The sequence below is a fragment of the Sebastes fasciatus genome, chromosome 15 (genome assembly GCF_043250625.1).
Source record: "Sebastes fasciatus isolate fSebFas1 chromosome 15, fSebFas1.pri, whole genome shotgun sequence".
In the NCBI taxonomy this organism is placed as follows: Eukaryota; Metazoa; Chordata; class Actinopteri; order Perciformes; family Sebastidae; genus Sebastes; species Sebastes fasciatus.
In genome coordinates, this window is record NC_133809.1 from 16,304,086 (window position 1) to 16,325,623 (window position 21,538).

Here is a 21,538-nt window from a genome sequence, read left to right on the forward strand (position 1 = left end):
TGCGAGACCATGTATTCATGTTTAAAATGCACAATAACGATTTTTATTTTGAGATTGTAATGCAAGCAAGAAACTTAAGGAACTCATCGGGTGACTTTTATGAACATAGAAACATTCCGAATATACACATCATCAGAATATATGACACAAGACATCTGCTCGTTGTGTAACAGCTCACATCAAGCCAGTAAAGTCAATGTTAGCTACATTAAATACATATTTTACAATTTGAACATGTGACACAGCAGGTAACAGTAGTGAGACAGAATTAAATGACAGAGAGAGGTGCATAACTCACATTGGCACAAGGACAGAAAACTAAATCAGAACTCAGAAAGTTTCTTTTAAAATTAAAATCAAGATTGTCCAGATTCATGTTCATCTACTGGAAGTCGGAACGGTTAGGCACAATATCAGAAAAGGGCACCATGTTGTTTCATACAGACGATTTAACCTTCTCGAACTTAAAGGTGCTCAATACGGGATTGGGATTGGCATTTCCCTTGCACTAAAAGCACGTGCGGCCGGCCCGGCTATGTCAACGAAGTCAGGTAGACATTACTCCTCTATATCTTTACATAGCAAATAGTTGTGTGCTGCTATATTAATGCTCTGGATATCGAATTTAGCACCTTTTAAAAGTTCCAACAGCTGGACAAATGTGTATAATACTGGAGAGACTACCACTCGGCTCTGCACAGTACTCAAATGTTGCATGCCAAGTACAACGGAGTGAAAATCCTATACAATTAAAGAAACCATTAATGACACACAGAACAGTAAGAACACGTATAAAACTTATTTAAATTCTCCAGTGATGTGAAAATACTTTCCATTGCCGCTATGACACACAGATTCAGAATAAAACTCATTTTAAAGTCAACGTTTTATAGCTTAATATTCACCTGTTAATCTGTTAGTGGAACAAAAGACAGTACTTTGTGCACAAGCATTAAGGGGAGAAAAGGGGGAAGGCTGAGGCTGTTAGCGGGATGCTTCTTTTTTTAAATTTATAATCTACAATCATAGCTCACTTTGCTTTTTAACGGGAGGACACAATTGCATAGAGCCTTTGGATCTATATAATTGTGCTTAAATCTTTTTTGTTCTTGAAAAAAAAATTGCAAATTCAGAAACTATTTAGCCAGTGGGTTAAGACAACAATAATTTAACTCTATAATGTGTTTGGGCAACTGGCCCGCGGTAGATTTATTCCCACAGACCTACTTGGTTATCCAAGGCTTCATCTGGCCAAGGACCCCCTTAGCTAACTAAGAGAAGGCACACGTTATTCCATAGGCACACAAAAACATTAATTCACTATTTCTTTGTCGCAGGGATTCGTGACTACTCGTGTATGTATCTAGTGTTGCCTGAAATGTCTTTAGTTCTAACACTAAATCTGACCTGCAAAACATCTATGCTTTAACAGTTGCTGTCTGTGTTCATTTGTGATAAGAAAAAAAATGCATACGACGCTGTATGTATTTGATTGTTCCCTAAGACACATATCAGGTTGCATGTATGTATGTATATGTTGGTGCTTTTAAACTTTAAAAACTACAGGTGATTTACTTTCAGCACTCTGTCTCTTTTGTGTCAACGCAATCCTGCCTCTTGAGGCGCCGCCGGTCCCTGGCTGACGGGTTCTGCTCTGTCAGATCCTCGTAGGAGGATTTCGTAGCCGACGAGGAGGCTCCTGCGGTTGTGAAATCGTCCGACAGGCCCTCCTCTCCCAGGTGAGAGTCGCTGCTGGTGTCCTCCTGGATGGTGGCCATCCGCGGCCCCCCTGCGCTGTCCGGGGTGGGGGCGCAGCTCGGGTCGGGGGCCTGGGTACTGGTGCTGGCCGCGGCGACCTGGCTCTGCTGCGGAGGCTGCGGGGGCAGGGAAGAGGGCGCGGTCCGGCCGGCGGAGGAGGAGGGAGGCTGAGGAGGCTTGACGATGCGCACGGATGCTGACTCGAGGTTGTTGAGCATTTCTTGACTCTGAAGAGCGAGAAAAACATGTGAGACTGAAGCACATCAAAGCTGACCGTCTGACTGAGGAGGGATCCATTCCCTTTTTACTCCATTCTGCTCAGATCTCCATAGTTTAACATCATCAAATAGTTAATAAGCCTTAAAGAGAAATTTAGTAATCTGCTATCTCCATCCCATTATCATCCCGAATACCCACTTTAAAATTGTGAATGAGTAAAACAAACATTTCTCATAGTGGACATTTTGTGTTGTCAAACAGAGGTGTAACTAATATTAATAATGTCTGCAGTCCATTTAGGAGCACATGGGCCCTGACATTGTGCATGCTGGCTCACTTGCAGGACTTACTGTCACACCTAAATGAAATTAAGCCATCATTAATGTTATTAGTTGCTCCTGTGCTTTTTCCTGCTACTACAAGTCAAAATGTCAGCTATGAAAAAGGTCCATAGAGGAATGCACCCTCAGTCTCCATGTGTTCTTATAAAACCTAAAAAAACAAATAATAAAAAAACTGTGCAGACAGCGATTACAAAAAGAAACGGTAAATAAAAAATAACAACCACCTAAAGAACGTTACCCTCGTCTTGTCGTGGCTTTGAACAGCAGCATATGCAAAATTAAAACGCTGACACACACCGCATCTGATTTCACAAGACAACAAGGTGCAACCTGTTCAGTCCTCTCTCTTGTTTGAATACTCCTAAAATGCAATCTTGCTTTCTTGAGGTAATTTCTGATCAGGTAAAACTCTGCACGAGGAGCACGCTCATAGCTATTCAGTCACAGTAAAACTAGCTTTAAATTTGAGCCTCTCTCGCTTCGTCTCTCTCCGGTGAAAGACAGTTTGAGGGCTGGCAATGTGCAACCAGATCAGTGATTACATCAAGGAGTAAGTGACTGCAGGAGTATCCCAAACGTGGGCCGCTGACCATGCATCATCATGGACTCAATTTGGCAACGCAACACCAAGCCATGGCACACGCACTCACCTATGGCGGGAGCTCTACTACAAACTTCCACCATCTGCTGCAGTTCCAATGAGAATGGAAAGGGGCCAAGGCAAAGAGTGATGGACAGGTCATTCAGAGCTTTGAACCTGGCAGCGACACTTCAGTGACGGATTCTGAATCCATTTGTGTTCTGCTCTCTACCCCTGTATCTTCAAGACTGTAAGCCGGTCAGGACTGTCTTTAGGTTTAAGAGTATGATTGTTTTGTATACTGAATGTCAAAGAGATAATAAATACTATGTCAAATTAAAAAAGTAAGGCATTACGCTCTTGTGATGCCACAAACGGCATTTCTTTAAGCCCCTGATAACTCGGTTTTAAAGTTTACCTTTTTTCCCCCCAATAACATGAAATACTCATGATGAAATAAGCAACAATCAAAGTTTTTGAAAGAGACATCCTTAGATATTTTCAAGTGTATAACACTCAAACGCTCAGCTAATCTGTGTTATCAGGACTGTGTGCATGAGGTTTGATCAGGTTTGGTTGCCCGCAGCACAAGCAAACAACCCCGCAACTGTCATCAGATTTGAATTCAAATAAAGCCTTAATTGGTGCACAAAAAGTGTGTAACATCTTTTTCCAATGGAGCTCTGGCATTTCAAACCAGTGGAGAGATAACAGACAAATACAAAGATTTCTCAAGTGAACTGTTTTAACTTTAACTGTACTCCTACCCTCACAGTTAAACGCTGATTGATATGTCTTTTAAATAAAAATACAATTTAGATTTTCAAAAAGGATCACAAAAGCCAGTTATATACATCTCATTTAATTTAATCGTATTTACTTTCCTCCCACCAGGAGTTTTGCTGAACGTACTGCACATGTTATAGCACCTAATTTAATGGTGACAGATGATGCAGGGATCTAGACACAAAAAGGCAAATGCCTGAACCTGAACAATCAGCCTTCGTACTCCCCTCTCCCTCCCATATTAAAGATGTCAGTGTTTAAAAAAATCAATGTGGGGTTGTATTAGTTTGGTTAGTGTGGCAGCAAGGCTAGTGCACAGGATCATATATGGGCATTTAAGAGATGAGAGACTTACGCTTGGAGGGTAGTAGAAGGACTTTGTGTTATCCTCATACTGCTGGTCAAGTCGTTTGTCCTGCAGAAAGAAACACAAAAGGACAGGACTGTCAGCATTTGACGAAGTAAAATTATTAAAGTCATTACTGTAAAAAAGAAATCTACAACCAAAGAGCAACAGGATCCAAAAAGGAGCAGTTAATGGCACACTAAAGATACTGGGAACTAGTGTAAACTGATGTGCAGCAGATTCTTACCACACAGTGAACCAGGATACTGAGAGGAATCCAGAAGACGAGTGAAAACACCACGACAGAGCCCACTATGTTATCAGCCAGGAACTTCCCTGATGCAGAGGTGGCATTTAGAATGGTAGTAGAGACAACAAAACAGAAAGACCAAGGTAAGGAGAATGACAAGATCTTGACTCAGCAACGACATTAACGGTAAAACAAAAGACTGGCTTTCCAAATACTGATATGTCTGCTTTGGGAACCTTTTTCACACATTCTCATACGGTTGATTCGATTTCAAAGTGGCCTGTTGTAACCAACTTACCAAATGTGTTGATGTCCAGTTTGTCGATGAAATTCCACAACCTCTCAATCACGTCCTGCACCTGCTTCATGCACTTTCCCTGATGAAACAAGAGAACGTTTACACTCTCTGAACAACCAAATAAAGAAAAATCAATCAACTCATTGTAACATTTATATCATTTTGCAAGACCTTTCAGAGCTGGACTGTCTTGGGAACAAAAAACGAAATACTAAACATGATGGAAACATGGTAGTCATAAAGTCATAAAAAGGTCATAGGATAGTATTTCGAAAAAAGTCATGGTATAGTTTGTCGAAAAAAATTGAAAAAAGTCATAGTATAGTATGTCGAAAAAAAGTGATTTGGTGACTCACGTCCTCAACACAGAAGCCCACAGTGCAGGGTTTTCCTTTGCGAAGGAAAAGCAAACTGCCATTGTGCTGGATGAAGGGAGAGCATGTGCCATCTTTTCCCCTGCAGCACACTTTACAGGAGTCCTCCGTCTCTGCAAACAGAACAGGCAATTAACTCTTTATATGTTTGCAAAATTGTAAAAACTATAACCTCCATTAACTGTAGTAGTGCACACATTAACTTTATTTTTTCAGAGCAAATAATAAGTTATTTGTTCAGACTGGACTCATTCATTCAGACCTGTGAACAATCTCTTATAATCTTTTTATTAAGCCACTGCAATCTGGAAAAATCCTATATCTAATGTAAACTTTCCATAAAGTAATTAAACAGTTGTGTTGTTAGTTCAGCGACCACATTTGTTTAACTGTTCTTAAAGGATTTCATAAGCCCGGGTGTCATAGATAACATATGACATACGATATCATAGTATAGTATGTCATAAAAATGTCATAAAATAGTTTGTCAAAAACAATGTCATAGTATAGTATGTCATAAAAATGCAATAAAAAAAATAGTCATAAATTTTATATGTCATAAAAATAAAAAATAAAAAGTCATAGTATAGTATGTAATACAAATTTAGAAAAAATAGTCATAGTATAATATGTCATTAAAATGTAAAAAACGTAATAGTATAGTATGTTATAAAAATGCAATTAAAAAAATAGTCATAGTATAGTATGTCATAAAAATGTAAAACAAATGTCATAGTATGTCATAAAAATGTAAAAATAGTCATAGTATATGTCATAAAAAAGTAAAACAAATGTCTTATTATAGTATGTCATAAAAATTTAATAAAGAAAATGTCATAGTATAGTATATTATAAAATAAAAAAAAAATGTCATAGTATCGTATGTCATAAAACTTTTATAAAAAATATCATAGTATATTATGTCAAAGATTTTATAAAAATGTTATAGTATGTAAAAAAAAATGTCAAAAGGATGTCATAGTATAGAATGTCATAAAAATGCAGTAAAATAGAATACATAGAATAAATTAAATTCAAAGATAAAATGAAATAATATTGTCATTGTACAGTATGTCATAAAACTGTAAAAGAAAAAGTCAGAAAAAGTCAGGAAAAAAGGTCAAAGCATAGCTTGTGTTTCAACTGAAGTTCAAATATAACAAGTGTCTAGTGTCTGAGTTTATATTCGTCTTAGTGTATAACTGTCAACATATTGGTGAATACATCAAATGAAAGGATTACATTCATTGCTCTTTACCATTGCAGGCACAGGACTGAAGGCTGTGCATGGCCTCACAGAACGGGTTGCAATCTCCATTTCGACACCGGCCGTTGTCAACACACACAGTGTTGTCATCAGCGTTTGCAGGAGGTGGACATTTACTGCTGTTGCCTAACATGTGAAGGAAAGGAAGAGAGAACTAGTTTTCCAAGGTATTTCTAATTTATCAATTTAAAATGGGTACTCAACATCACAGCAAACAGCCTTCCAGTGATCGCTGCAGTTCTTGTGTTAGACCAGCAGGAGGCACTCACCTGTACAGGATGATATGCCTTTACAGGTCGCACTAATGGGTTCCTGGCACCTTGTTCCTGCATGCTCAAACACGCAATTTATACAGCAAGGGCTGTTTCTGTCGCTGTGGAGAGAACAGAGACATTTGAATGTGTGTGTGACTCAAACTAGTACCACAAAGATCGTCTGCCATCTTAAATTAAATGAATCCAATGTTTGAGTGTGTTTTGTACAATATATTCAAGTTTACGATCTCATACCTGCACTGTGCATTACGTTTGAATTTGCAGTCGGCTGAGCAGCAACGGTCATTGTTGAGGTGGAGTAGCCCGGGGTCGCACTCCTCCCCTTCCTCCACTCTGGAGTTCCCACATACCTTACTGTTCCTCTCCTTGAAGCACACGGGAGCCTTGAAACGCAACGTCTTTCCTACGGAGATCTTGCTGCAGTCGGAGAAGCGCTTTAGGACGGAAGGAGAAGTAGACGATAGATATTAAGGAGTGAATGCTTTATTGCTCAGCTGTGAAAGGTGATGTGACAAAGGACTGCCATGAAGCTACAATACTAGAATAATAAGATCTAAATCTCTTTCTGATGCAAAAAAAAGTATTTTAAGTATTGCAATTCTACAAGAATTGAGATTCGATATTAGGATTTATTGCGATTTTTGTTAACTTCTAGACCATGGGGAAAAGTTGAATCATACACTTCTAGGGACTTTTACTTTGGAAAATATCAAAATGAATACATTAAAATGTTTGATTTTCAGCATGTATGTAGTCAGAGATTCAGATGCTTTGATTCAGTAGTCAGAGCATTATTTATAAAAAGAAATCCAGCAACCCAAAAATCATAGAATGAAGATATTTCCCTCACAAATTAGTGGTATTTTCTTTTTCATTTATAAGGGACATGTAATGTTTTATACTTACAGTGGATATGATCTAATCAATCTTATTTCCATATATGTATTTTGTATACAGTTCCCTTTGTTATCACCTTATTTTGAAAAACGGACGTAGTCACTCGTGTATACTTCCGCTAACTTCGCCAAGTCCATCACTAGCTCTCCCGTCATCTCCGTTCTCTTTATACATCCATGGTCAGCTCCATCGGGGCCGTTTGAATGCATTTAACATAAATGTCAGTATATGGGTGCTCTACAGTTGCAGCGTCGGACGATTTCACCACTGAGATGAGAGTGACGGCTGGCTTGACCACACCTTACCGCAATATGATAACGTTTCCTGTCCATGACAGAGCTAGCATGCAGCTTTAGCCATGATGTCTAATTCTGCTTTTCCTGCAATGTGTGAAACCCAAAGTGTTTCCATACTTTACTGTATGTGTGTAGCATTTACCACTTTGGATTTAAAATGTGAGGGTGCAGGTCGTAGCCACCTGGAACCTCCTCCATTTTCTACTTTTTGTTTCGGCTCGCAGTGGCAGACTGTGGTTTGTTTTGGTTGGCAGATACGGAACGGATATGACGTCCATAACAAAGAGTATAAAATTAAAAGCTTCCTTCTACCTCCGCATAAACTCAAATGAAGCAAATATATTGATTCTGGCATTAATAAATCAATTTCAAAATCGTAAAAAAAAATCGCGATTACATAGGTGAATCGATTAATTCTATTTTATTGTTGCGTACTAATGTGATTCAAGATTTAGTTTCGGCCGTGGCAGATATCTTTAAGAAGGTCTAGCTTCACAACAGATAAACAGATAAACAGCAGCACCTTTCACCTTAAACTTCATCAAAAAAAAAACTCATATGCATATTAGCTGTTAAGGCCAATGGCGGAGGAGGTACAGTACATTTACTGTCTGTCATTATATTTCACACGAACAACTGTGACTCACATTTATCCAACACTGATTCACACTTCATATCACACTCTGTAGCATGAACACAGTATCATGAGTATCCTCATAACTGTCAGCATAGTTTCTTATATACCTAGCAGTTACTAAATGGTAATGCGCCTGTTGTATCCTACTGTATGTTGAAGTATAAATACCACATTTGATCACTATTTGAGAAGGTACCTTGTTATTGTAATGGTCTCCGCTCACAGCAATAGGGTACATGACAAACTTCCCGCCGTGGTCGTCACTGGGAGCACAGTGAGGGATGTTGTCAGGATCGTGCTCTGCTCCGAAGTTATGGCCCAGCTCGTGAGTGGTCACCAAATCTGCCTCCTGATGGGACGCAAACACACCAGAGTTATGAACATATAGTTTACTATTGTATTAATCAAGAACAAAACTAACACTACGTCTTGATGCACATTCTCATAACACTGATTTCACTGACAAAAAACATGCATATTATCATAGAGGCTACATATACAAATCCCAAAACCTACTCTCAGCTCATAATTATGTTTTGAAACTTAACTGTAAAACTGTGCTGAGGAGCAAGCAAGGTGTCAAAATGCAACCGCGTTAACATCATTACTCATAACACCCACACAAAAGGGTGTGTCTGCTCTACTTCGAGCCCACACTTGGCAGGATGACATGTTGCATAACATCCTGGCTAAAACCGAGTGCACTCAGTAATTAGTTTTGTCAAAGATAATGATTGAAAAGGAGGTAAAACAGACCTTTGTTAGGATGGTTTTGCCATAGTTCATGGTGCTGGTCAGGCCAGTGTTGAGGTAACTGGGCTTCTTTACAGAGTGAGATGGGTAGTACGCTACAAAAGTACAAAATCAAAGAAAGATGTCAGTTTTTGTTGTTTTGCATAAAAGCCCACTAAAAGAGATTATAGTGTCCTTACGTTTTGGGCAGAGGCCGCCCAGGGCTTGAGGTTTTGAGGGGGCCACATAGGCCAGCCCCAGTGTGCCCTCGTCAAAATCCTGGTAGGTGAACAGGTGGGCCAGACACACAACGGAGGCGTTGCCAGCTATGTCTGAGCTGAATTGCTGAGGGACAAAAGGAGATCTATTATCTACCAACATTTGTATTTGTCAAAGTTAGTTTCATTCCGTTTCACACAAGGGCTCGCAACACTGTAGATCCACATTTATCAAATCTAACCCAGACTTCTTAACTCTCACACCATGAGGATGAACTGCAGTGTTATGGCAAAAATCATTTTCATTATGTTTTTTGAGCAAGATTTATTTTGAGCGGGACATTTCATATGAACTTGTCAACTTGTTTTCCAAAATCAACCTTCTTACACTGGCATTTCTTGTTACTCATCGGCCAACACATCCTGATTTATTTGTGATAAGCTTCAATAGGTTGCGCTTGATTGGACATATTGCACATTTGTTTGAACACATTTCACATTCTGTTGGTTGACAATTAAATGTACAGTCTCAAGGTTTTGACTGAAAAAAAGACCCACTGTATTTCCCAAACCTCCCTTCCTTTCATGTACATCTTTCTCTCTTTCTTACCTCCAGAAGTTTCTTCACATCCCAGACCTTCTTTCCTTTCTGAGGGCTGTTCTCCATGTTGTAGTGGACCCAGCCGGGGCCAGCTTCAGGGGGACGCTTTGTAGGCTCCTTGTTGATGATGATCTGAGAATTTTAACCAAAGACACCATTTACAAACAATTCATCAAATTGTATTCAAAAAATGTAAACAAATCTTAGTGTAATTAATGTTATGTGACACATTTCATAGTTTAGAATTTAAAATGCATAACGCACATTAGATTTATTTTGCCCCTCAAATCACTAATGAATTATAAATTATTTTATATTGAACAGCAACATAGTTTGTCAAAAGTGGCCCCGAACCTGTAATAGCTTTAACAAAAACCCTGTTTCCATCGCAGGAACTTTCCCACGGAAAGAAGAACCTTTTAAGGAACGCGCTGCGTTTCCACCGCAGGCACCAGGGTGTAAATTAAGTTCCGGGGATATTTTTCGAGGCCTTTTTACTTTCTGAAAGTACTGGAATTTGGCACTGTTTCATTTTCCTCCGCTACATTTCATTCATAACATCCAACGTGCATCAGTAAATATATGCAGCAGTAAATATCGTTGAGTGAGACAAAAACTGTTTATTTTTTTCCAATGTGTTTTTTGATGTAACAGGCGTGCACACTGAACTGCAGGCTGCAGAGTGTGTCTACCGCTGTGACCACCAGCAGCCCTCATCCCATGTCATGTTGCCTTTTCATACGTCAGCGGACATATTTGCCTAATCTTCAAGGTGGAAACACAGAAAACAGTGTGTTGAAGGAACCTTTTAGTTCCTTGAAAAGTAGTTCCAGGGACTAAAAGTCCTGGAAAAATGTTGGTGAAAACCCAGCTTAAGTTTTAATGCATAGGTAGAGGAGACCATGTGACTGTTAATCAGTCAGCGTCATGTTTTGGGGTTTGTTTTTCAAGCTACAATTTGTTTTCTAAAAAGGTATTAGGGCTGTAAGCGGCACATTACAAGTTCTTCTTGACATGTATGGGGAAGAAAATTGGAAAATAACTGAGCAGCTAAATGAATGCATATCTTTTCAGTGAGAAAACCCGGGACTCACAGTATGACAAACAGTGTCTCCATTCATTCCCAAAGCCTGTGGAACAAATTAAATTACCCCAAGGGGCACACACAAAAGCTTTCAGTTCCTCATATAAATGCTGTTCTCAACACACTGAGAGACACTGTTATTCTCAGCTTCACTTCCGGGAGTGACTCAATGTAAAACAAAGCTATCTTGCTGCTGGGAGCAGTGATGTCTGATGCTAAAACGCCGTAAATTGTTCCACAAGTCAGACTTGAAACATGTTATAATGAAGAATCAACACACAGCCAGCCAAACACACCTGATGGATCTGGACCCCATAGCCTTTGAATTCATCATCCCAGGTTGTGTTCCTATAAATGTCATCAACTCGATCAATCAGCTCAATCTGGAGTGAGAGAAGCAAAAAAATTATATAGCAAGAATTATTAACGTACTCTATTATATATATATATATATATACACTCATTTAGTAACACGGACAGACTGGGACAGAAATCCATCCCGGGACTTTCACATGGAGAGGTGTTTTATGCGAGCGGCTGTAGGACGCAAGCCGACAAATTTTGGCAGTAATTTTAACACCAATACAGTTTTTGTGGTAAAAATGGAATCTGATGAAGCTGAAGACCTTCAAGACACTTCAAGACATAGTGGATGACACCTCCTCAGTTTGTATCAGCACGTTGCCACTTCATTGAATCAAAACAAGACCGGCCAGGCAAGCTGAGGTGAGCTGGAACACTAGTCGCAGTTCCTCACGTTCACGATGAAAATGACTGAGCTGATCAGATTTCAACCAAAATGAGGATCATTCCAAATTGCGAGGGGCCATACGTATCCCCCCTCAATATTGAAAGTATGAGATTGGCTCAGTCTGACAGGCAGCATTACACTCTGTGCTGTCTGCCTGCAGTTTTTGGTCACTTTTTATTATTATATTATCATTGTTATTTTGCTCATAATGAAAAGCAGGCCAACTACGGCAAGGGTTCGCTACCCTTGCCATGGTGGCAATTTTTTTTTTAGAAATTCTGAATTTCATATTTTAGAAAACAGAATAGGGGCAATAGTCTGGTAACAGAATTATTTTTCCATACTCTCCTCTTTTTTTTCTCCATATTTTTCCATACTGTTCAGGAACCCTGTGCATGTTAAATCTTAACATGGTGAATTCTCTCTGCACTACTTTTGTACATAGCATCATAAAGACTGACCAGATAGTTGAGAGTGACGCTCTCTTGTCCGCGACCCATGTGTTTAAAGAAACGGTAATCTGCAACCAGCAACAGGGGGCAGGTATTCTTCTTGTGATCGTGGGTCTGTCTCTTCTCTCTGTGGTGATACCCTACGAGGAAGAAGCAGCAGGAGCAGTGAGAGAGCCAAGTACGGGGTAGAGAGAGAAAAATGTTCACAGTTTTAGCCATCAGGTTTTTTTAAGTATTGCCATATTAAAACAGTCAAGGGTAAACTTGCATAAAGATAGATACATCATGAAGTTAAACAATGAGGCCATGCTCTAGTATCCCATTCTTAATTGCCCTAATTTTCACATTTAGCAGCACATCTTCTTTTTTGTTTGCCTGTGAACTGATTAATCGCTGCTTCTCTTCTCCAAGCCAGAATTAAATAGCAGTTTATCTTTTTAGTAGTAGGTATAGATGGGGTCTACTGTGTATACAACTACAGTAAAACTAAAGACGATTTCACACGTTAAACCGCATAATGTTGGGTTCAATCAAATATTATAAAAATTGATTATGGTCGTCGAATGTATACAAAAACGAGCCAAGTTGAATTTCACTGAAATAATATGTGAAAAAAACATTACATAAATGTTTTTGAAAATAGTAAGTTTAACTCTAACGCAAATTTCTCCCACTAAAATGACTGTAAACCTAAATACAAGGTCATTTCAGGTTCATTTAACATTTTAATCCCCCCCTGCAATGGCTCTACGCCTAGAGCTGCAACGATTAATCGATTAGTTGTCAACTATTAAATTAATTGCAAACTATCTTAATAATCGATAATAATCAGTTTGAGGAATTTTTTAAGACAAAAAAAGTCAAAAGCTCCAGCTTCTTTAATGTGAATATTTTATATATATGACGGTAAACTGAATATCTTTGAGTTGTGGACAAAACAAGACATTTGAGGACGTCATCTTGGGCTTTGGGAAACACTGATTGACATTTTTCACCATTTTCTGACATTTTATAAACCCAACAACTAATCAATTAATAATAAAAAAATAATCAACAGATTAGTTCGACAATGAACATAACTGTTGCAGCTGCAGCCCAATCTATGCCCCTCAGTTTGAGAACCACTGGACTATAAAATAGTCAACAATTCCCATCAAAATTTTCCAGAGACCATGGTGAGGACTTCAAATTTATAATTTTGTAGTTTACAAATAAATTAAGCAGCTTATCCTCACATTAACAGCTGGAGGTAAAGATCTGTTTTATTTGACTGCCACAGAAAAGCATAAGAAGAAATCAGGAGACGCCACATAACTTCATACAACCTAAAACACCTCAAACAATGAGTAGCTGAAGAATAACAGAAAAGGACAACAGGAAGACATCCCATTTGAGCATTACATCATACACTTGGCTGTACACTCTTTCAGAAGTGTGGGTGTGCGCTACCCTGGCTTCCACAACAAGCAGTGGGAGACCAGTGACGACTCAGAATCATCTCATTGGGCAGCAGAGCCTCCATGAATTTTAATGCCTCCTCCATAATAACCTTCACCTCAACTCATATCCCCAATGAGTGCTTTCAACCAGCAGCCAGTGAGAGGTGTTTTAGATCTCTCTGGCACACTATCACTGCTATATGCTTTACATTTCCAAAGCAGCACAAAAGAATCAAAAGGCATTTGGTTGTTACATAAAACCCACTTGTCAGCAGTGTGTATGTGCATAACTTAGGCTAGGTTTTACAGATAAAAAGGCTTTTATTAAAAGTGACTGTTACAGAATCTAACACCCACCTCCTTTGTCTCACAACTACAGTAGGGATGCACCGATACCGATACTAGGATTGGATATCGAGCCGATATTGAGTCAAATAGCTGGATTGGATATCAGTGGCAATGGGGCCGATCTATTCAATTCAGCTCTATGTTTATATGCCATATACATTATATACTGTAATTTTAATTCCTGTCTAATTTTTGACTAATTTGTTGCTGCATTAAAAAGGTTTTCATTTCAATTGTAAGTCCTGTTAATTTTGAAGGTTGATACCAAGTTGGTGGTGTACGATTTTTAATAATAAAGAACAATTAAATAAATTCATATCTATGTATTTACTTGTCACATTCTGTTTTACAAAGTTGGGAAAGAAATGTTTAAGTCAAGCCTGATGTTGCCTTAAAAGAATGATCCCAGTCACTTCCACACAGTGAAGCATACAGCTGATTAATTAAACACTGGTATCAGATCGGTACTCAGTATCGCCCGGGTATCGCGATCGGTATCGGGACTGAAAAAGTCGGATCGGTGCATCCCTAAACTACGGCCTCCTCCTTCCCTCTATCCACCTTAAACATTTGTTATCCTCCTACTCTTTGTCTACTCGTTACCAAGAGCACAGTCTAGGCTCCACTGCATTATACTCCATTCTCATCCTACACATTTCCACTACAAATATGATCACACACATTTGCAAGACTCTCCCCCCCTGGTGAGGGAAACAGACGGCAGAGCTCACCCTTTTCCTGGTCCGCCTGCTCCTGCCAATCCCAATCACTCCTGGCAGTCTGTGGCAGCAGGTCCTTAGCCTCTGCGTGGATGTAACCACACACTTTTGGAGAGAGGATGCGGCTCAGATTCCTGATGTTCTCTGAGCGATAAACCAGCAACCTGCCATCAGCTGGGGAATCTACAAACCTCCACAGGGGCTGGATGGCCAGAGAAAGACAGGTGGCATTAGAGAACAAAACCGAGGAGTCAGAAAGGGTCACGAGGAGAAGAGAGTCTGGGAGAAAAATGTGCAACAAAAGAGAGAACGAAAATGTAAAGATATAGGTGATGAATGACAACAAGAAAAAATACAGAAAGGAAGTGAAGTGACATAGGGCATTTAAAAAGAATGCCATGTCACTGACCAGTGCAATGTAGACATTACATTTTTCTTCACTGACATTAAAGGGATAGTTCGGGTGTTTTGTAGTGGGGTTGTATGGGGTACTTATCCATAGTCAGTGTATTACCTACAGTAGATGACAGTTGGCACGTCCCTAGTTTAGAGAAACAGAGAGGAGTTGCCGCACGGAAGCAAAGCAATGTACTGCTGTGGACGGGGCCGGCAGCAAAACGTATTTTAGCCATCTAAAATAAAGGCCTAAACAAAAAAATCAATATCGGTTTAAGCGTACGCTATATTTAGAGTATTTTCTACGTTTACAATGTAGGAATAGAGGCCCTTTTTTTCTTTACATATTGTCAGTCTTTCCCCCCTCCCCCCAAACAGTGCAGTAGAACAATGACAGAGCTACAGTACTTTACCCTCACTGTAATTGTTTCATTTCAGAACCAGGACAGAGCAAATGTGTCACTGTCAAAATACTTACAAAATGCACTGTATACTTTTTTTTTTTTTTTACATACCTACTCTATAGTTGTGGTAGAAAAATCCTCATCATGAGATAAACTGGGCTACGAGGCACAAAACTGCCTACCTCTCCTACTCTAGCATTTTTTACATCAGCTACTACAGGTGGATGTTGGACTGGTATTGTCAGAGATAGAAAGCTCAAGTTATTATACTAATATGAATGAAAATCAATGGTACATCCAAGATTACAGAGTGTAAGAGACAATTACACAGAATGTCACTCGAAAAAAGGGAAGAAAAATACTGAGAAAAAATGTGCTTGAGTAGTCATTTTTTTATGCTGACAAGCCATATCAAGTAAAAGGCGCCCACACACTGGAAAGCTTCCCAGATTTAGAGTACAGCACTATAGCACTATATTCAATTAATGTTTTTGGGAGCATTCAGCATATGAGTCCCTTTTTTCTTGATTTCTTTGTGGCTTTGATAATGCTGATAAGACCATCACAGTCTTCAACAGTGTGGCGTCTCTACTGTCGAACTTAAGTCAAATAAAGCCTTGGATAAAATGTCCGAAGGTTAAACGGTACCTTCCTGAATTTGGATTCTACACAGACAAGATGATTTTACAGCCACTTCTTACCTCTACGTTGTACTCTGCTTCATCAGTTAGAATGTGAGCAGAAAACTCATCTCCTTCTATGTGTGCCTGCACACGTGAATTCTCCTCTCCTGCAAACAATACAAATAAGGTAACTTTTATTAAAAGATTGACATATGCAGACTAAATCCAGTAATCTATCAAGTAAAAGGTACACTGATAAATGAACATACTGTCCTGTCAGCCAGTTTCATCTTAACGAAGCAGTATCTGCATCAGCCCAACATTAGTTATTGCTCATATTTGGCAAATAGTGGCAATTATTTGATCATAATTTCTCAGTTTAAGGTCTTAAAGATCAATAATTTGTCTGTTTAGCTTTACTTGAAATGTAGGATCAGGGGAAAAAAATCTTATTTAAAAAAAACATTGGTGAATCCCTAATCCTAGAATAACACTCACCAACAAGATGTCCAGTGAAATAGGTCTGAAGATGAACATCGTAGTTCTCCTCCGTCCCATGTTTATCAACAAACACAGCTTTAAAGTTGTCAGTGAAAAGGTCCGTGTTGGTGGTCAAGTAAAGCTTGAAATTTCTGAAAAAAAGAAAGCGACACACGACATCTACATTAACACAAACATTTTTGATTGCATGGCTGTCAATACTGTGAGGAGTCACATGGAATTTAGTGTTGAGCCTATTTACCGCCACAAAAAAGAGAAACGGTGAGAAAATACTTTGAGGATAATGTCTTTTCATTTGATCACATGTTGTAGTCTGATCAATGATATTTAAAGTTAACATTTTTTTCAAGTCTGTCTCAATACTTTGTTGGAGTTATTGGTCGCTGTAAATATAATTGTATGTCCTGGCCATACTGGCTGAAAAGCGATCCCTTCATAGCCTGACTTCAATGTAAGTGAAGGGGGATAAAACCCACAGTCCTTGTTCTGTGCATCCCAAAGATCAGCTGAGGCTAATATGACTCTTCAGCAATTCATCAAGCGGGTATCTTCCAAAGTTACAGTTGTTTTAGTAAAAGATTTACTCAAAGTTGCAGAGGACAGAGAGTAAAACAGAGAGGGAGTTTTCCTACTAAAAAGACTATCATTTTTGAAAATACCCACTTCCTCAGACTAACTGCTGAAGCATCATATTAGCACTGGCTGTCGTCTGAACTTGGGAGAGCATATTTGCATCATACAGAACTGGGGATTTTGTGTATTTTTCTCTTTAGCAAGTTCTCATAATGAAATACAGTCCCAAGTAAAGATATTTAGGTCCTCGTTTAGTTTTGCTTTTTTTGCTTTCTTCCCTCTCCCCAATCTTTAATGTATTTCTCTTATTCCCTTACTCTGTAGTTGTGTTCTGGAAGGATAAATAGAGAGAGAGATCGCGCTAGAACCCAAACAATCATGATTTGTGAACAGGCATCTGAACCCACTAACAGATTACATCTTAAAACTTGCAAACCAGTGTGTGGACTGCTCCTCTAGTGTGCGTACTCATAGTGTATGTAAAGATCAATTTAATTCACCTAATGCAGGGGTCAGTAACCTTTACTATCAAAAGAGCCATTTCAGGCAACAACAAAAAAAAGCTGCAAAACATTTGAGCATTGTGATGAAGGTAACACAGTTTATAGTCTAAGTATATAAGTCTAATGCAGTGAGGGCCAAAGTGCAAATGTACTACAGAGTATAAGGGCCACATTGAGGGAATTTTTTTTTGAGATTTCCAGAATAAGGTCATAACTTTACAAGAAAAAAGTCGTAACATTACGAGAATAAAGTCATAACTTCACATGAAAAAAGTTGTAATATTACGAGAATAAAGTCATTACTTTACGAGAAAAAAAGAAAATAACACGTAAAATTACTACTTTATAATATGACTTTAATCTCATAACACTACGGCTATTTTTCTTATAAACTTATGACTTTATTCTCATAATATTACAACTTTTTTCTCATAAACCACTGACTTTATTATCATAACATTACGACCTTTTTTCTCTTAAACTTATGACTTTATTCTCTTAATATTATGACTTCATTCTGGAAATCTCAGATTAATTTACTTGCTTTATATATAAAGCGTCTCGAGATAACTTCTGTTATGATTTGACGCTATATAAAGATAAATTGAATTGAATTGAATTGAAATCAACTTGTAATGTGAGTTGGGCCTTTACAATGGAGATCCGCTAAGAAGGGATCTCTTCACGGCCCAGTATGGACAACAGGAATGATTACAGCAAACCAATACCTTTTTCAATATGTGCATGGGCATGTGAGTTTTTATTTTAATACAGACTTCAAAAGATGTGAACCTATCCTGCATAATCACTCCACAGATAGATCAAAACTACTTTACTTTTGAGGTGAGCTTATGTCAGAGGTGAGTGTGCTGCTGTACCTGTGCAGGGCTCTGAAGCTCACCAGGCGCTCGAGGTGGGACTCGGTGTGGATGTCCCTCTTCCTTACAGAGTGCAACTGGAGGCCTGACAATGGCAGCACCTCAAAATCTGACAGGATGGCGTTCAGAGCATCTGGAAGACATTGGAGAGACAACAATGGTCAAACACACCACCAAGCAGAAACTGCTGTTTGTTCATTTAAATCACCAATAATAGTTCTATGGACATTTGGCAATTTGTTGTTCCCAAAGTACGGACTGAATTTGGAAAGAAAGCTTTTAGTTTTTCGGCACCTACTGGTTGGAATAATGTACAATCTGATCTTCAAAACTTAGTTACCTTGAATGAGTTTAAGGTCTCTGGTGAAATCGCTGCAGTCAAGGTTGTCTGTGTGCAAGTGTTTTGTATGAGCAAGTTTTATAATGTTGTTAATTTATGTGTTGTCTTGTTACTTTCACTATAACTGTCTTGCTGCGTTCTTGGCCAAAAAAAATAAATCTGTGCAATATTAATACACTGAATGTGAATAAATTTATCTGTGCAATATATCCTTGACGCAAAATACACCTCAAGTGCAACTTTGTTTAAATTGTATCTATTACATCTACCCTACCTATTTTACAAGTGCAATTACCTCTGTTTACATTACATCTATTTTTATATTTTATACTTCTAGTGTAACACTTCTGTTTATATTTATTTATTACATCTCCCCTCCCTATTTTTCAAGTGCAAATACCTCTGTTTACATTACATCTATTTTTTAAATTTTATACTTTTAGTGTAACACTTCTATTTATATTTATTTATTACATCTACCCTACCTATTTTACAAGTGCAATTACCTCTGTTTACATTACATCTATTTTTAAATTTTATACTTTTAGTTTAACACTTATATTTATTTATTACATCTACTCTACCTATTTTACAAGTGCAATTACTTCTGTTTACATTACATCTATTTTTTAAATTTTATACTTTTAGTGTAACACTTCTGTTTATATTTATTTATTACATTAACTCTATCTATTTTACAAGTGCAATTACCTCTGTTTACATTACATCTATTTTTATATTTTATACTTCTAGTGTAACACTTCTATTTATATTTATTTATTACATCTACTCTACCTATTTTACAAGTGCAATTACCTCTGTTTACATTACATCTATTTTTAAATTTTATACTTTTAGTGTAACACTTCTATTTATATTTATTTATTACATCTACTCTACCTATTTTACAAGTGCAATTACCTCTGTTTACATTACATCTATTTTTAAATTTTATACTTTTAGTGTAACACTTCTATTTATATTTATTTATTACATCTACTCTACCTATTTTACAAGTGCAATTACCTCTGTTTACATTACATCTATTTTTAAATTTTATACTTTTAGTGTAACACTTCTGTTTATATTTATTTATTACACCTACTCTACCTATTTTACAAGTGCAATTACCTCTGTTTACATTACATCTATTTTTATATTTTATACTTTTAGTGTAACACTTCTGTTTATATTTATTTATTACATCTACCCTACCTATTTTACAAGTGCAATTACCTGTTTACATTACATCTATTTTTAAATTTTATACTTTTGTGTAACACTTCTGTTTATATTTATTTATTACATCTACCATACCTATTTTACAAGTGCAATTACCTCTGTTTACATTACATCTATTTTTAAATTTTATACTTTTAGTGTAACACTTCTGTTTATATTTATTTATTACATCTACCCTACCTATTTTACAAGTGCAATTACCTCTGTTTACATTACATCTATTTTTTAAATTTTATACTTTTGTGTAACACTTCTGTTTATATTTATTTATTACATCTACTCTACCTATTTTACAAGTGCAATTACCTCTGTTTACATTACATCTATTTTTTATACTTCTAGTGTAACACTTCTATTTATATTTATTTATTACATTTACTCTACCTATTTTACAAGTGCAATTACCTCTGTTTACATTACATCTAAAAGAGTCTCAATGGGACTAACCTGGTTAAATAAAGGACAATAAAATAAATACTAGTTTACTACAATCCTCTCTAGCCTGGTGACATGGTTTTATTCAGGCTAGCAGCTAACCAGGACTCAGTGCCTAACATTAAACACTTTATAACACTTTAACAGGACACAAACAAAGTAAATAAACAAAACATAAATCGCAGTAAGTTACAATAACCACCGTTAACGCTCATAGTTCATAAGACAGTTAGTTAGCGTTAGAGCTAACGTTAGCATGGTTGCTAAGTTACTCACCGAACTCCGGGTTCTCTTCGTGGTTTTCTTCCGTAATAACTCTCGACTTAACGGCCCCGTTGATCCAACAAGGAGCCAGAAAGACAATTAACAGTATGCTCCTCATTTTCAGTCAGTTATGCTGTTGCTGTCATTGTCACAAGTTGTCTGTTTGTCTGATGTAAAGGTATGTACAACTGAATAGCTAGCTAGTAGCTAAGGCTCATTAAAAGAGGTAAGGACACGGTCTATAGAAGTGGAGTATGACGCATGCGCAGTATGGCTGGAGCTGCGGTCGTGAGTTCCTATTGGCTCAGATCAGATTTTACTGCGCATGTGTAGTACCCTGGAGATATGACGCGGGAGATATGACGCGGGACCTAGCCTCCTTTATATAGGCCTTGAGAGCTACCCGGAAGTGCACCGAGTGGAAAACATCCGCATTTGGCACACTTGCTTTGGAAGAGGTGATAAAGGATGGATGCTTTAATTGGTGGAGGTCGGAAGTTTAATATTTTATATTACATAATAATAATAATAATAATAATAATAATAATGTAATAATAACAATGTAATAATAATAATAATAATAATATAATATAATAATATAATAATAATAATGTAATCATAATAATAGTAATAATAATAATAATAATATAATAATAACAACAATAATGTAATAATAATAATAATGTAATAATATTTTACAATTTATAT

General features: G+C 37.6%; 1 protein-coding gene across 2 annotated transcripts; it reads right to left on the bottom strand.

Annotated features, from left to right (window-relative positions):
* Nucleotides 1–14: 14 nt before the first annotated feature.
* Nucleotides 15–21,060, bottom strand: adam17a (ADAM metallopeptidase domain 17a). 2 transcript variants are annotated; one of them, XM_074661758.1, is made up of 20 exons: nucleotides 20,843–21,060; nucleotides 18,550–18,682; nucleotides 16,593–16,726; nucleotides 16,173–16,261; nucleotides 14,684–14,873; nucleotides 12,175–12,305; nucleotides 11,259–11,345; nucleotides 9,888–10,010; nucleotides 9,260–9,404; nucleotides 9,084–9,175; nucleotides 8,524–8,676; nucleotides 6,732–6,931; nucleotides 6,492–6,595; nucleotides 6,214–6,348; nucleotides 4,938–5,068; nucleotides 4,582–4,660; nucleotides 4,281–4,369; nucleotides 4,043–4,102; nucleotides 2,972–3,008; nucleotides 15–1,985 (listed from the first exon to the last, which is right to left on the bottom strand). In XM_074661758.1, the coding sequence occupies exons 1-20, from the start codon at nucleotides 20,946–20,948 to the stop codon at nucleotides 1,600–1,602; spliced, it is 2,604 nt and encodes an 867-aa protein (XP_074517859.1). In that variant the 5' UTR covers nucleotides 20,949–21,060; the 3' UTR covers nucleotides 15–1,599. The 2 variants fall into 2 exon arrangements, with proteins under 2 accessions (XP_074517859.1, XP_074517860.1); XM_074661759.1 differs by lacking the exon at nucleotides 2,972–3,008 and having other exon boundaries at nucleotides 20,843–21,059.
* Between the last annotated feature and the right edge of the window lie 478 nt (nucleotides 21,061–21,538).

What these genes read in the sequence shown, in the direction of transcription:
- adam17a (XM_074661758.1), bottom strand. Translation starts at nt 20,948, where the DNA reads ATGAGGAGCATACTGTTAATTGTCTTTCTGGCTCCTTGTTGGATCAAC. An exon ending in TGGGCTTCTGTGTTGAGGAC is followed by an intron (nt 4,661 to 4,937) that starts GTGAGTCACCAA and finishes TTGTTTCATCAG; the next exon opens with GGAAAGTGCATGAAGCAGGT. An exon ending in TAGTAGAGCTCCCGCCATAG is followed by an intron (nt 1,986 to 2,971) that starts GTGAGTGCGTGT and finishes CTCGCTCTTCAG; the next exon opens with AGTCAAGAAATGCTCAACAA.